We start from the raw sequence: 16,184 nt of genomic DNA, 5'->3' as shown, positions 1-16,184 counted from the left end.
CTGCAACTCCAGTAATTTGCAGTGCCTCCTCCTCTGCTGGAGTCAAGTTGGTGTAAACTGGAGGGCCGCCTCCGGTTCGTTGCTGCTTCCTGTTGTTCTGGGCTCTCTTCTCCTGCAAGGAGGGAAAGAAGAGAACAGAGAGTAGCGAGAGTGATGGAATGAGTGTAAGGAATGGATGTGCTACATTTGTAGAGGGTGACTATGAGGGAGTGACATGATGCCAAATGGCCTCCTTTTGTGGCGTTCCTTCCGATTATTGCATTAGGATGAGGGTGAGTGCTGGTTAGTCAGATGGGGATATGAGTAGGTGCATAGTGAGGGATGGGTGCACCTTGCAAGGTAGGTCGGTGTGAGGATTGACGTGCAGGAATAGGCTTGGGAAGACAGAGTGAAGGGGTTGGGGTGACGCACACAACAGGATGTAGTTGAATGTGGCATTGCACTCACCTTTCCTGACCTCATGAGATCATTAAATCTTTTCCAGCACTGGATGCAGGACCACCTTACTACATCTCTACTGCTGACCTCCTCCGCGATCTCCAGCCACACCCTCTTGGTGTCTTTGGCTGATCTCTTGCGCCTAACCCCAGGGAACAGGACCTCCCTGCATACTCTGACTCCCTGGACCAGGACTTCCAGGGAGAATCTGGGCGCAGCCTTTTATCGCTGTGACGCCATGTCTGCTTGGACCCATACAAATTCTGCGATATCGAACAATTGCCACCTTTATGCCTCCTCCAACTGGGATGTGTGCAAAGCTCCTTTAAATACCTGAGCTGAAAACGAGTCCTCGGTGACGCCCGCAGACCCGCTCCATTTAATTGGACCAGGAAACCCGTATGACACTTTCAATTGATGTAATTGAGTTAAACGTGCAGTGCAGAGCACGCTGTTAAAAACTTTGGGATGGCGACCCGTTATGTGGCCCGCACGCACCCGCCCCGATCACGGCTAAAGATTCCGGCCTTTATTTCTCTCTACCTAATTTGACATTGAATTCACCCTCCTTCTCAGTCCTTCCTCTATTTATTTCTCAATTCTTAAATCTCATTGGTTAAGAAGATACACTGTATGTCCCATTGTTCACTAAGGTCCCAGATGCCCTTTTGCCCTCGCTGCGCTGTTATCAGCGCGCACTTCCAGCAACTTTTGGCTAACAATATTTTGAGCTGAAGGGTGCAGGACCAAGTCTAACTGTCGGGGCATGCCGTGAGATGCCCCACTCCAGCAAATTCGGGGTCTACTTGTTCAACTGTTTCACAGTAACCTAGCAGTTGCATTACCCGTTGTAGTGTTGATGCAAGTGAAAGGGTAATGTAGGTGATAGTGACACAGGAGCTGAAAGTATACATCACCACAAGAGATGTACTTTCTGTTTGACATCATTCCCTGAACTGCCTTGCTCATATACACTGGGTATCTTTTAATCCTATGAGTAAAGATAGAAACTAAGTTTTTATAGCATTTTCAAAAGTTAAATAATTTAATTTCAATAATTTCACTATTTATTTTTACCTTTTATTCTTTACTTTTATACTGCTGATTTCCCTCAAACTTCTATATTTTTAATAGGAAATCTGATTATAATCATACTTTACATTAATGGTGTGTTATAAAAGGCAATTAACTGAATTTCAGTTTAAATTTAGGTTTGTGGCTCATACTTTTGAGGAAATCCCAAAATGATAATGACTTAATGCAGTTGACTAAAATCCGATTTAATATTTAAAATATTCTGTTCATTGAAAGTAACCATTTCATAAAATAGTATTTAAAATATTCACAGTAATATACTGGCTATACACAAAATACAGTTTCATTACTGTTATTGCAAGATAGCAATTATCAAAAAAACTTTTCTTGTACAGATACAGAATGTTTAATTAGAATTTTTTTCCAAATGCTGTTCTGTATTATTTCTATGAATTTTAAATGAGGACTGTCGCGGTTTTGAGCTACATTACACTGCTGCGTAAATTAACACTGACGCCAAGAAATTATACCATCTTAAACCGCTGGTTTGATGTAGAATATGAAAACCAGTCAGGATCAGTTTTCTAAATATAGCAGTTTGGCTAGCATGTGTTTCCTTAGTGATAATTAATTGAAGAGGAATGTGACGCACAACTGGGTTGCATAATATCGCCATGTGCAGTATCTTTAAGTGCTGAATTATATTACCTGAAGAATAATGCAAAGTAACAGACCTCCTACATTTCATGACCATAAAAACAATGAGTATTACAGATATTGCTAGTACAATAACTGTCGGAAAGCTCCCAGACCATGATCAGACTGTTCCCATAAATGTTATTTAAAAAAATCTAAGTTGTAAATCATTTAGTTTTTTAGTAAAACAATATAATTAGTTAAAGAAACAAACCATTTGTATTTATATAACGCCTTATTGCATCCTCACAATGCTCATGAAGCATTTTGGGATAATCAATTACTTGGAAAGTGCAGTCATTATTGTTATGTAGACAAACATGGCAGCCAATGTGTGCATAGCAAGGTCCTATAAACAAAACATGAGATAAATAGCCAGTTGTTCTGTTTTTACTGCCTTTGGTTGAGAGAAGGATGTTGGCCAGGACACCTGGAGAACACACTGCTTTTTGAATAGGATTGTTTATGATCACCTGAATAGATGGATGGGGCCTAAATTTATCATCCCATCCAAATTACAGCACTCCCTCAATACTGCACTGACTCATATGCACTCAAGTCCTAATATGCACTCAAGTCCTAGAGTGGGACATGCCTCAGACTGAATGCTGTGGGTCCAAGAATGCTACCACTGAACCAAGCTAGCAAAATAGTACTGTACCATGATTTACATGTGCCACATAATGTGAATGGTTGAAAATGTGTATCAAGTACTTATCAACCTGTGACATCATCTAATCATAGTGCCATTTTGATTCTGGAAAGATGAGAGCCATTTGATGTCAGATAGAAAAGTGTCAAGCAATGTTAGTTACTATGGGGCAGATTGATGTGTCTGAACGTAACATGCAATTTCTAAATAACAACAAAGGCAATTCCTATGTGAATGTTGCACTAAGAATGTTAAATTTAAAAAGGTTATCTTGTGAGCAATTCAAATGCATTGGCCCAGAAATTCGGGTCGGGGGCTTCCCGTGGGTGCAAGCCCCCGACCTACACTTACCTTGCGCGCCGGCAGTTGAGCTCTGGGCCTGCGTGGAATTCCCCTCCGGGGCCTGCTCCAGCTGCTGGCGCGCTGTGCTTGCATGTCCCAGGGGCGTAGTTAGTGCGATGCGTCCCCTGGGATCACGTGAGCCATGGGCAGCCAATCGGAACAGGGAATGCTCCATTCATAAGTCTTGACAGAAAGACCTGTCAAAACGTATGAATGCTGAGGGCCCAAAACAGTAGTTAACCTTCAAATAAATTTTTAAAAATCAAAAAAAATCACACTTTTAAATAAACTATAAATTACATTAAATAACTATTTTAAACAATAATTTAAATTTTTGAAAAAAAGAATTTTATAAAAAAACAGGGCTAAAAATAAACTTACCTTGCTTTAAAGTATTTAAAAATAATAAACCTGTGGAAAAAATGTTTTAATTTTAATTAATTGACCACTTACCTTTTAAAATGCAGTCCTTACGCCTGGTTTTTACATTTCTAAAATCTAAAGACTTACCCTCACGGAAAAACCTGTTTTTAAAAAAAACAAAACGTAAGTTCAAAGCGCACGCGCAGACTCCCGCGTGCACGCGTTCGACCTCTGAACCCCTTCGTTCAGAGGAACGGAAGTGCCGGTTTCCCGCGCATGCGCAGTGCATCCAAGAAACCGGCACTTCCATTGGGTCCACACGTGAGTACCCCGTGCGTACTCGCGTGTTGGGACCCGAATTTCTGGGCCATTGTGTATTTGTGCTACATTTATTTAAAAAAAAAAAATGTTTAGAAACTATTTGTGACCTTTTTATCTACTGATTTATTTCATGTATTGTCTTTGATCTTTAAACCAGGCACGTGAAGTGGCCTTTCCTTTTAATATACTGAAGAAACTTTCTCTACTGTCCATAACGGTACCTCTTGGATCAATGCCACAGTATGTGAACTGATGAGATTTTTAAAATTATGATTGAACTGTAACCCCCTCATAATTTATTTCCATTTAAAATAATAGAATGAAATGAGTGTTCACTGGTGTGACTAGAACCAAGCAAGAGTAACAGCTTGCACTTTTTTTTTCATGTAACAAATAGTCTAAAGGTTATACCCATCAGGAAAGATTAAACAGGCTGGGGCTCTTTTCTCTAGAAAAAGAGAAGACTGAGGGTGACCTGATATAGTTCTTCAAGATTATGAAAGGTTTTGATAGGGTAGACGTAGAGATGATGTTTCCACTTGCAGGCGAGACCAGAAGTAGGGGCCATAAATATAAGATAGTCACTAATAAATCCAAAAGGGAATTCAGGAGAAACCTCTTTACCCAGCGAGCGGTTAGAATGTGGAACTCGCTTCCACAGGGAGAAGTTTTGGCATATAGCATAGATGCATTCAAGGGGAAGCTAGATAAACATATGAGGGAGAAAGGAATAGAAGGATATGTTGATAGGGTGAGATGAAGAGGGGTGGAAGGAGGCTCATGTGGAGCAGAAACACCGGCATAGACCAGTTGGGCCAAATGGTCTGTTTCTGTGCTGTTAGCACTTTGTCTTTTGCTCCTCCTGTGTTAATAACACTGAGCAGGAAGTTAGGGGAGGTGAATAAAGGCTTGGTCAAAGATAAGTTTTGAGGAGCCTGGCTGTTGAAAAAGGAATTTAGGGAGAGCGTTCCTGGTTTGAGGTCATTTCAGATTTTTTCAGTTCTGACAAAAGGTCATCGACCTGAAAGGCTATCTCTCTTTTTCTCTCTCCACAGATGCTGCCTGACCTGCGTATTTCCAGCATTTTCTGTTTTTATTTCAGATTTCCAGCATCTGCAGTATTTTGCTCTTGTAATGGGGTTTGAACTGATAGTTAGGATGCTGTGTTATGGGATGTGGTATGAGCTAACAGTTGTCAGCAGAATGAAGCAATGAAAGTACTACAGTCTGACCTGAGGATTAGATTTTCTTTGATATTCTTAAAAGTAATTCTACTGATTATTTTCTTAAACGTTTATGAAAATGTACTACATGGTAAAGACTCATGAGTTTTATTCTGTAAAATGGACCCATTTATAATTCACATCCTATGTATTGTACATATTGTCCGTTTCAGTGTACCTAAAACTATATATTTCACAGACTAACATTTACACCCCACCTCCACACAATGCTACTAAACAGTCAAATCTAGCACATAATCTTTACACGCTGCCTCCACACATTATGTTACTAAGCAGAATTCTAGTACACTAGGGACTTGTATAAAAGAAACCCTGTTCAAAATGCACCTCCTACCTTCCTTGCTTTTTAGCAGACCACTTGTTGGAATGGATTGCTCCTGGTTTTGTGTACCTTGCATTTAAAATGCCATTGTGCATTATCTTTTAATTCATTGGTGGCAGGCGTGTGTAGGTATTAACAATATACATAATTCGAAACGCTGACTCACACTTCACCCACTGGTGCACGCATTTCTGGGAAGTGGGGCGGCATGCTTCTCTGGAGAATTTTTATACTGGAATGGTGCATTGTGATTTATTTAAAACTTTCTTTAACTTCATAATTAATAGCTAAAAAATGTTTTAAGTGTTATTTGGGTTTACCCATATTTAACCACTCCAAGTCCCCAAAGGCTGCATCAAACCATGACGACTTCCCACTCCACCCTTCGGAAGCATTCCCCTCTCTCTAACCACCTCCTCGCCCCTCTTCACCAAGATCATACTAGGGTTTGCCCTTCCCCACTCCCTCTCATTTCATGCTGACACCTTATAAAAAAAATCATAGAATCAGAAAGCGGCCATTCGGCCCATCGTGCCTGTGCTGTCTCTTTGAAAGAACTATCCAATTAGTCCTACTCTTCCCCAGTCACTGTGCAAATTTTTCCTTTTTAAGTATATATCCACTTCCCTTTTGAAAGTTACCATTGAATCCGCTTCCACCACCCTTTCGGGCAGTGGATTCCAGTTCATCATAACTTGCAGAGTTTAAAAAAAATTCTCTTCATCGCCCCTGGTCGTCCCCCCCCTTCCTAAAATTCATTCTTTCTGCTATTAGAATTCCCATCCACAGTAGACGTATGAGGAGAGATTATGTCGATTGGGCTTGTACTCACTGGAGTTTAGAAGATTGAGAGGGGATCTCATCGAAACCTATAAAATTCTGTCAGGTCTGGACAGACTAGATGCAGGAAGGATGTTTCTGATGGCCGGGGAGTCCAGAACCAGGGGTCATAGTCTAAGGATAAGGGGTAAGCCATTTAGGACTGAAATGAGGAGGAATTTCTTCACCCAGAGTGGTGAACTTGTGGAATTCTCTGCCACAGAGGGCGGTGGAGGCTAGTTCATTAAATATATTCAAGAAAGAGTTGGATATATTTCTTGAGGCTAAAGGGATCAAGGGATATGGGGAAAAGGCAGGGACAGGGTACTGAATTTGGATGATCAGCCATGATCACATTGAATGGCGGAGCAGGCTCGAAGGGCTGAATGGCCTACTCCTGCTCCTATCTTCTATGTTTCTATTTACAACCCCGAAGCATCCAGAGTTTGCAGCAAGAGCAGTACTGAGGGGTGGAGCGGGGAGCAGTGGTCATTTTCACTGCCCCAGGAAGTTAAATAGTTTGCCTGAGTCTGTATGGCTTAGTTACTCTTTGTTAGCTGACCTACCAGGACACCCTTTGGATCGGATGCCAGTCTTTTCTTCCACTAGAATTACTACAGTATTTCTTTTTTGTATTGCTGACTTTCTTCAAACTATTAAAATCTGATTATCTATTACTCTGTAGAATGAAATCACTTATTATTGTTAGCAAAGAAAATAGGGCTGCAATTCCTCTTTTAATAAAAAAATGGGAAAATGTTTTTCTCCCTAATTAATGATTGGAAACGTTATTACATTCTCCGAAGCCACACCTTCAAGCCATTAGTTTCCACAATTTTGTTTGGCGGATTTTAATTATTCAGAAAAACTGGATTATTTTGGATTCTCCTTTTTGTTTTAAACATCTTTTAAACACATTAAGCTTTTTTTAAATGTGTGTTTTTAGGAAAAGAACAACTAAATTATGGAGATAGTTTACCTCAGGGAATATTTAAGCAGTGAAAAGATTTTGGAATTTTTCTCTACTCGTCTGCACTAGGAGTCATTTAAAAACTCTCCCCACTTGGCAGGAATGGAGGGGGAGGTGGCAGTTAGCTTAGGGCCAGCCAATAGGCTCTGGCTGCCTGAATTTCCACTCCCAGAAGCTGCCTTTTACCCATTTCATGTGAACAACTGAACAGTGGCCTGCAAATGAGGCCTAGGAGTTAAAAAATACCCCAGACTCAAACTTAGGACTGGAGACTTGGCTCCGCTCCCCAACCGCGCAAAACCCGCTGAGGTTAAAAATCTACCCCGCTATTTTGTCCAGGATGATGGTAGGGGTGCACCCGGGCTGCTTGCCCTCAGATGGGCGAAGTGGGAATATTGGCCCAGGTTTCTACTGCTGATCACTATCAAGTGACAAAGATGGCAAATGCATTGTTGTGGACATTGGGTGATATCAGAGTCTGGATGTGATGCCCCTTTGGTCAAATAGGTTGTCTTCACTCACTGCCTACGCTCGCACCTGATGAATGGGCGAAGCACCAGAGAGATACTAGTACCTATTTTAACCATACCCCAATGCCTTTAGGAGAGTTGGTGAATGGTGTGGCAAATTTGTAGATTTGTTTGTCATTTTCAGTTAAAGGCTTATAAGCTAGCATTCAATGAAATCAAAATGATGTTTTGTTTTGATCAAAAATATTTTGTTCTGAGGTTACGGTAATTAGCATGATTGATGGGAAGGTAACTGTTTGTCATCTCTGCAGACCAATTTGTATACTATTTTGATTGGATTGTGTAACTCATTGAACTTCACCTACGCACGTATTTATTCAGATATTGTAGTATGAGAGTTAATTGTATTTGCCAATGTCATCTAAGAACATAACATAAGAAATAGGAGCAGGAGTAGGCCATTCGGCCCTTTGAGCCTACTCCGCCATTCAATGAGATCATGGCTGATCTTCTGCCTCAACTCCATTCACCGGCCCTATCACATATCCCTTGATGCCCTTACTAGTCAGAAATCTATCGACTTCTGTTTTGAATATACCCAATGACTGAGCCTCCACAGCCCTTGGTTAGAGAATTCCAAAGATTCACTGCCCTCTGTATGAAGAAATTTCTTCTCATCTCAGTCCTGAATGGCCTACCCTTTATCCTGAGGCTGTGGCCCCTGGTTCTAGACTCTCCAGCCAAGGGAAACATTCTCCCAGCATCCAACCCATCAAGCCCTGTAATAATTTTGTATGCTTCAATGAGATCCTCTCTCATTCCTCTGAATTCAAGAGAATACAGGCCTAGTTTACTCGATCTCTTCTCATACGACAGTCCAGCCATCCCAGGAATCAATCTCGTGAACCTTCGTTGCACTCCCTCTATGGCAAGTATATCCTTCCTTAGGTAAGGAGACCAAAATTGTACACAGTACTTCAGGTGTGGTCTCACCAAGGCCCTATATAATTGGAGTAAGACTTCTTTACTCCTGTACTCAAATCCTCTTGTAATGAAGGCCAGCATACCATTTGCCTTCCTAATGGCTTGCTGCACCTGCACATTCATTTTCAGTGACTCATGTACAAGGACATCCAGGTCCCTTTGAGCATCTGCTTTCCCTAATCTTTCACCATTTAGGAAATACTCTGCCTTTCTGTTTTTTCTACCAAAGTGAATGACTTCACATTTATCCACATTATATTCCATCTACCATGTTCTCGCCCACTCAGCCTGTCGAGATCCCCTTGAAGCCTCTTCACATCCTCTTCACAACTGACACTGCCGCCTAGCTTTGTATCATCAGCAAATTTGGAAATGTTACATTTAGTCCCCTCATCCAAATCATTGATATAGATTGTGAATAGCTGGGGCCCAAGCACCGATCCTTGTGGTACCCCACTAGTCACAGCCTGCCATCCTGAAAAAGACCTGTTTGTCCCTACTCTTTGTTTTCTGTCTGTTAACTAATTCTCAATCCATGCTAGTATATTACCCCCAATTCCATGTGCCCTAATTTTGTTCGCCAACCTCTTGTATGAGACCTTATCGAAGGCCTTCTGAAAATCCAAATACACCACATCTATCGGTTCCCCTTTGTCTACTCCACTAGTTACATCCTCAAAGAACTCCAATAGGTTTGTCATCAGGATTTCCCTTTCATAAATCTTGTCACGTTTCATTTCAATTTCAAACAGATCAAGGTTGCATAAGTATTAATTGTGCTTCTGGATGTAATCAAGTTTTAGCTGATCACCTGATTTCAAACAGACTGATTAGTTAAGTACTTTTGAAAACTGGTGCTCAGTTGAGGAAAATTCTCACTAGTGCATACTGTTATTGAGAATGGAGCAAACGTTACAGTGGATTACTCAAAATCAGAAAACACTTCAACAATACCTCAGGAGAAATAGAGTAATGACCCATTTCATGTGTTGTATCAATGTTATTTGCTGAATTATTTTATGCTTCTGTTTAATAAATATTTCAAATTATTTTAGCTTGAAAGAAACTCGAGTTCATGTTTAATATTCTGCCATTTCCCAAGTAAAAACTATTGTAGTGCAAAACTATAATAATTTCAGTACACTGGTTACTGCAAATAGGATTATTGTTAATCCTGTGGGCCATGCAACTCTGCAAGGTCAGATTATCAAAAATTGAAGCTGCTGTAAAAGTTGAAAAGCAAATCAGTTCTATAAAACTCTGAAATTGTACCATTGAGTAAGGAGGGAAAATTGGAAAAAAGTAGTAGCTGCAGTAAAGGTTTGATCCAGTAATGTAGGATCTTTATTCTGAAACAAACCTAGTCACTGATTCTCAATGCTAACAACTACATTTTTTGCTATGCCCTTATTGTGTAAGCTGTTCAAATTACATTGATTCAGAATACATCATATCTGATCAGTTATTTTTAACATTTATTCAAAGTACTCAAGTTATTGTAAACATTTCAGAAATTAGTTATTAAAAATTATAACTGCAAACTATTTGCTAAAATGCCTAAAGGCTTTGTCCCGATTCTCACCCCTGAATTCATAGGGTGACATGGCTAAGAATGTGCAATGGCGTGAGTTAATATGCATGGAAGTTCACTAGGAAGGGTCTTAAATTAGTGAGATTTCCTGTTTTACTGTCACTGTGGGTTTTGAATTAGAACCCTTAGGGCTGACAGCTGACTAGTGAATTTGACAGAGACATTTAGATGCACTGTGCAGTCATACAGGGAAGACATTTTTTATACATCAGAGTAAATGTACTATGTTTGCAATTTTTCAAAAAGTAATGATGCTTAGTTTCTGGAGAAGCACAGCTGACATTATCCAGTGTCCAGTATTCTGAAGTGATCACTTCTGTTTTAAAAGTCTCCTCTGTTTCCTTAACGACATTAACATAAGAATTTAATCACTTTATTTAACATAACACTTTAATGGTCTGGGCATTTTGAATTTATATTTTGAATGTTCATTTTGTTATGATTTCAATGTTGATTATTCTCAATTGTATTTAACTGCATGTCACCATTGCATTCTATAAATGAAAAGTGTATTGCTCTGAAACTACGCAGTGCAAAAACTGGGAAACAACAGGATAAGCCTGAATGTGGGCCAATGCTGAATATCTGTTGCTTGAGCCTCTATGTTATTATCAGAGTTGAACAAAAAGGGCAGAATCCTATTCAATTTGTGGCACCCCAAATTATGGTTGGTGGTAAAATGTTTTATTAGTTGTTGATTGCAACAAAGGGTATTCTGCCTTTTTTTTGCAGTACGGTGAAGGGGAGAGGGACATTGATCATCTTTAATGTTAAACAGCGTGGCTTTTGTAACCTTGGGCTGTTGTGAGATCTCAAATTGATGGCATAATGAAGTTACAAAAGAAAAGTATGCCCGAGTTTTTGTCCCCAGTGAGAGCACACCTCCGTGGTACTCTTGGCAATTTAAAGATACCTACAAATTTTTATGCAGTCCAGGAAAATTTGGCCCAGAACTGCCACTACTGCTTTTGGCAATTCTGTATTAGCATTCTGAAATAAAGTGACAGGAACCTCAATTATACTGGAAATAAATGTGCATTCTAGTTTATACTGTAGTTTCTTCAAGTATAGTCATTAATATCCTGCTTTGCTAAACAAAGTGGTGTACTTCATCACTGATAATATCAATGGTAGTTGCGATATAGGTACAAACACAGCATTTAAAAGCAAAATACTGCGGTTGCTGGGAATCTGAAATAAAAACAGAAAATGCTGGAAATACTTAGCAGGTCAGGCAGCATCTGTAGAGAGAGAGAAAGAGTTAATGTTTCAGGTCGATGACCCTTCGTCAGAACTGGCGCAGTTCTGACGAAGGGTCATCAACTTGAAATGTTAACTGTTTCTCTCTCTCTCTCCCCCCAGATGCTGCCTGACCTGCTGAGTATTTCCAGCATTTTCTGTTTTTAATCACAACATTTAAATGAGCCTTCAGACCAATGAATTGTTCTGTAGTATTACAGTAGTCACTTTCCATCTGCACTTGTTCTATCAACAATTTCAGAAGTACCTATTACAATTACAACTTGTCCTTGCATAACTTCTTTAAAGCACCTGAAGTGTTTCACAAGGGGAATTGGACGTAGCAAGTGTTGGCAGAAGAGTTAAGGAGATGTGATTTGCAGAGGTAGATTTTGAGGATGAGTAGAGATGTAGAAAGGCAGAGTAGTTTAGAAAGAGAATGCCAGAGTACAGGAGTATAATGGGAAGCTCCTACTGCAGACTACATGTATGATTAGTTATTTTGATGCAATTCTATGAGCACCTAAACAAAATTACCATCCAAAATTAGTTAAAACATTTTTGTGATTGTCTAGGGGTAGCTGCACTCATGGAGCAAGGGTTAAAGATAAGGGTACAACATTGTAACCCAGATTCTCTGACATGCCCTCCTGTGAGTGGGTGATGACAATTATTCTGAATGTTTACTGCAGTGAATGAAGTGAAACTTTTAGAATAAAATTATAATATTTTTCTTCTTTTTCAGTTAAGAAAGCAAAACTTGATGGACCACAAGGTAAGCTTTTTTCCTAATTCTTCTTGAGAATTGCTAATGTCATTTTTACTATATTTCAGATCTCCGGATTTAAAAATAAATATTTCATCAATAGAATAGTTTTTCTTGGCAATTGTGGCCACAAGTTAACCAGATACATGGGAAAGTGTGGAGATGGCCATCGTGCTGGTAGATTCTCTCATCTTTACAATTTCTCCAGTTCATTGTTGTTAACAAATGGAATTACTGGGGTCTCTATGCATGTTATAGGTACAGTTACACAAACAGTTGTAATGGAGAAATTGGTTATTGTGTACACCAAATATATAGTGGCCCGGATTTTGCAGTTGGTATGACGGCGTACTCTGAGTACGCCACCACACCTCCTTTGAAATCCACTGCAAGTTAGGGATTTCTGTGAAATCCGGAACTTGCAGTCTGTCAATGTACGAGTAACAAGCCATCCATGCGGGCCACGAAAAAGCAATCGCTGGTGCAGAATTGGGGTCTGACTGACCAGCAAATGTGCATGGAAATGTTACGGTTGATGCAAACAGGCGCGCAGGGCCTGTTTGCATCAGCATAAGGGGACACCTAAGGCATTAATTAAACATTTTCAGATCGTAAATTATACACATACACTATCAAATGAGTTTCTGCAAATATTGTCCTGGATTACAGTTTTAATGTCTTAAAATATCAATTAAATTTTTAGTGAGGTTGGTGGAATGAAGCTACTTACGAATTAAATTCTAATCCTGTAAATTGTAATTAGATCGGATTTTGGGATTCCATTAAATCTTATTACGGGATTCCCTTCGGAAATGATTAAAATGGAATTCTGCTTTGTGATTGGAGGACCAGGCCCACGTGATCCCAGGTACGCTTCCGCACCGCCTGCATTCCTGGGATCCGTGGACCATTATGCTGCCCTCCGCCTCGCAGCCTCAGACCGCAAGTTTTCGCAGCCTCGCCGCCAGCAGGTAGGTGCATAATTCTTTTGCGGGGCGGCAGCTTACTCCAGAGGTACGCCTACGAATGAAATTTTTGGCCCAGTATGCCTTGAGATTAATGACAAACTACTGCTGCCATTTTGCATATAATTCACATGGTTGACCGAAAGCATATGGCACTTCTTTAAAAGAGAATGCTGTTTTTCCCCCTCTTCTCTTGTAGGTGATGACACGTGAAGGTATTTTTCCAAAGGTGTTGAAAGTCCTTTGGTACCTTATCCAAGTGGTGATTCTTATATAACCTTAAACCGAGTTATCAGCAGGATGTGACACTATGCATGGCATCACAGCCATGCCTAAACCAGTATCCATGATGTGCTTGCCATCAGAGGATCAGTGAACATTGAACCATATCATTTTACAGGACAGGAGGCCATTTGCCAATATATGCCTATGCTGGCTCTTTGAAAAAGTTATTGACTTAGTCCTGTTTCCATGCCTTTTCACTCTACCTGTTAAAAAAATGTTTTCAAAATTCAGGATCACACTAATTATTCACACCCTCCCCAGCCAAGGGACGTTTGCATTCAAATTTTGTGCCCCACTACTGCTCGAGAGATGAACTAACTTTCTATAGGCACTAGATTGAACTTGGGCTATTCCTGCCCTGTGTCACTCAATACTGTACCATGATGTATGCCAGCCTTTACCCACCAGGGGAACTCCTATTCTGCTTTCTCATTATCAGATCGATACCTCAAGCCCTGTCTAATTTATCAATGCAACAATTTACTTGCTGGTTGGTGAGCAATTGGCCCCTACAATTACTGTTGCAACTGTGGGGAAAATATAGTTGTCTTGACATTGGTTTCCTGTCCGGGTGCAGGAACGAGCACTCCTCCTGGCAGGGCCATGTGCTGAGAATTGGGGGCACAGCTGTATGCTTCAGGCCTGCAAATGTGGGCCTACCTCCGAGCCTTCCGGTAGCTGTTGGAGAACAGCAGCCAGTTGGCCCCAAAGATCTGGTGGATCACTGTAAAATAAATTTCAAACTTTTTAGATCATCTGCTTTGATGCCTGGTCCTCTCAAGCCTTCTAACCTGAGGCATCCCTAAACCAGATCCCATTACCAAGTGCAAAATCACATTGGTCTGTGATTCAGATCTAAGCCTGTTTAGTCTCCCCTGTCTAAATGTGATCTTTATTATCACAGTTGGCATTTAAGTAAATATTATCACGGTAGCAGTGCAATAAAATCTGTTCTTGATGTGCAGCGACATTTAAAGTATGTTTCACACCTGTCAGAGCCAAAGACATTTGAAATCTCATTGCTGGTTACAAACAGTGATGGATCTTTTTTTTAGGTTTTTTTGTATGCTATACTAAAAACTGTCTCCAGCTGTTCAACAATTCAGTAACAAAATACATTCAGCTTCTCTTCTAATAGAAGTCAAATATTCATATTTACTGTTGACATGGATTAAAAACTTCTATTGTAAGTGTATGCAAGAATATTGAAAAATACACTGATTTAGATATTGACTGACTCCATTATTTGCTGATCAGTCTTTTTGGATATTGTCGCACTTGAGATGCTGTGTCCTTCAGGAAATTCTCTGTGGCTGTATGAAGACATGATTTTGGTAACAGTGGACAGTGCTAGGTCGTAAGCATGTATACTTTTTTTTAAGTAAATGTTTATGTTGACCAAGGTGAGGGGTGTCCATGTGGTGGTTGGACCAAATTTGCACTGTTAGCATCAACCTGAACCTCAGAATAGTGTCCTTATTACATAATAAAAACAGAAAATACTGGAGAAACTCAGCAGGTCAGGCAGCATCTGTGAAGAGAGAAACAGAGTTAATGTTTCAGGTCGATGACCTTTTGTCCTTATTACATTGCAAGGTTTCAAATTTCTCATACTAATCATTGTTCTGACATGTTTAAATGAGACTGTTAATTTGTGCCAACTATTGTACAATTTTGTCTTGTGGATCCCAGGTACTATTACAACTTGTATTGTACTTCTTGCATTGAGTGTTTTACATGGAGGAACAGCTGGACACCAAGGAGGAAGATAAGGAATCTACAATGGGAGACTAATTGCACAGAGCAAAGTATATTTTTAGAAGCCAGAGAGAGGTGGAATAACAAATAGATTTACAAAGAGAATTCCAGAAGGCTGGGACAAAGATATCTCACTTTAATGGAGAAAAGGTTTGGAAAGCAAGGAGTAATACAGAGCCAGGGAAGGTTGGGCTCTATTGTTGAGCAAGGTTCACCTTAGTAGGGTGTAGTGAGGTCATAAGGGGAATTTGAAAATGATAAACACTTGCTGGAGTTTTGAGAGATTGTTAGGGTGGAAACTTGGGCTGAAGAGTTCTACATTAGCTGAAGTTTTTGTGCAGGATGGAACAATGAGCTCAGCAAGGAGAGCAATAGAGAAATTGGTCCTCAAGGTAACAAAGGTGAGATGGGGGTGGTGGGAGGTTCAGCAGGAGTGAGCTGAACGTGGGCAATATTCTAGAGCTGGAGGAAGAAAATCTTACCGATGCATCAGATGGGGTTGAAAGTTTGGGTAGAATACCAAGATTTTACACAATCGGGTTCAGTCAAAGTAGACAGCCAGGAAGGTTGATGGAGCCAACTTCAGAGGTGAGAGGAAACTTTTGTCCCATCAGCCGGCACTGAATTCAAACCCAGACTGCAGATGCAAAAGGACACTGTTTAATTTGCACTGGGTAACAATAATTAAAGAAAAAGAACTGCAAATAGTGTAAATCTGAAATAAAAGCAGAAATTACTAGAAATACACATCAGATCCATCACCATCTATAAAGAAAAAAGACTGGTTAATGTTTGAGGTAGACCACTTTTGATGAAAAGGCTGCACGAAGTGTTAGGGTGTGAAACAGAGAATAGTGATTCGGCAGCCCGATTTACAACCTGCCCTATTTTCTTTTCCATTGAAGTTTAGATGAGGGTATCGAG

General features: G+C 40.1%; 1 protein-coding gene across 1 annotated transcript in view; it reads left to right on the top strand.

The window, feature by feature from the left end:
- The window catches only part of LOC147108174 (protein unc-13 homolog A-like), a 470,724-nt gene that overhangs the window by 71,439 nt on the left and 383,101 nt on the right, over window positions 1-16,184 (top strand). Inside the window, exon 2 of the mRNA XM_086004706.1 lies at window positions 12,232-12,261. Within this exon, the coding sequence (XP_085860832.1) occupies window positions 12,232-12,261 (30 nt within the window). The remainder of the gene's footprint in view (window positions 1-12,231; window positions 12,262-16,184) is intronic.

Source organism: Somniosus microcephalus, chromosome 13, assembly GCF_052327205.1.
Source record: "Somniosus microcephalus isolate GS21.2 chromosome 13, FLI_Smic_1.0, whole genome shotgun sequence".
In the NCBI taxonomy this organism is placed as follows: Eukaryota; Metazoa; Chordata; class Chondrichthyes; order Squaliformes; family Somniosidae; genus Somniosus; species Somniosus microcephalus.
Note: the sequence above shows the minus strand (reverse complement) of the source record. Positions and strands in the feature narration are given on the sequence as shown.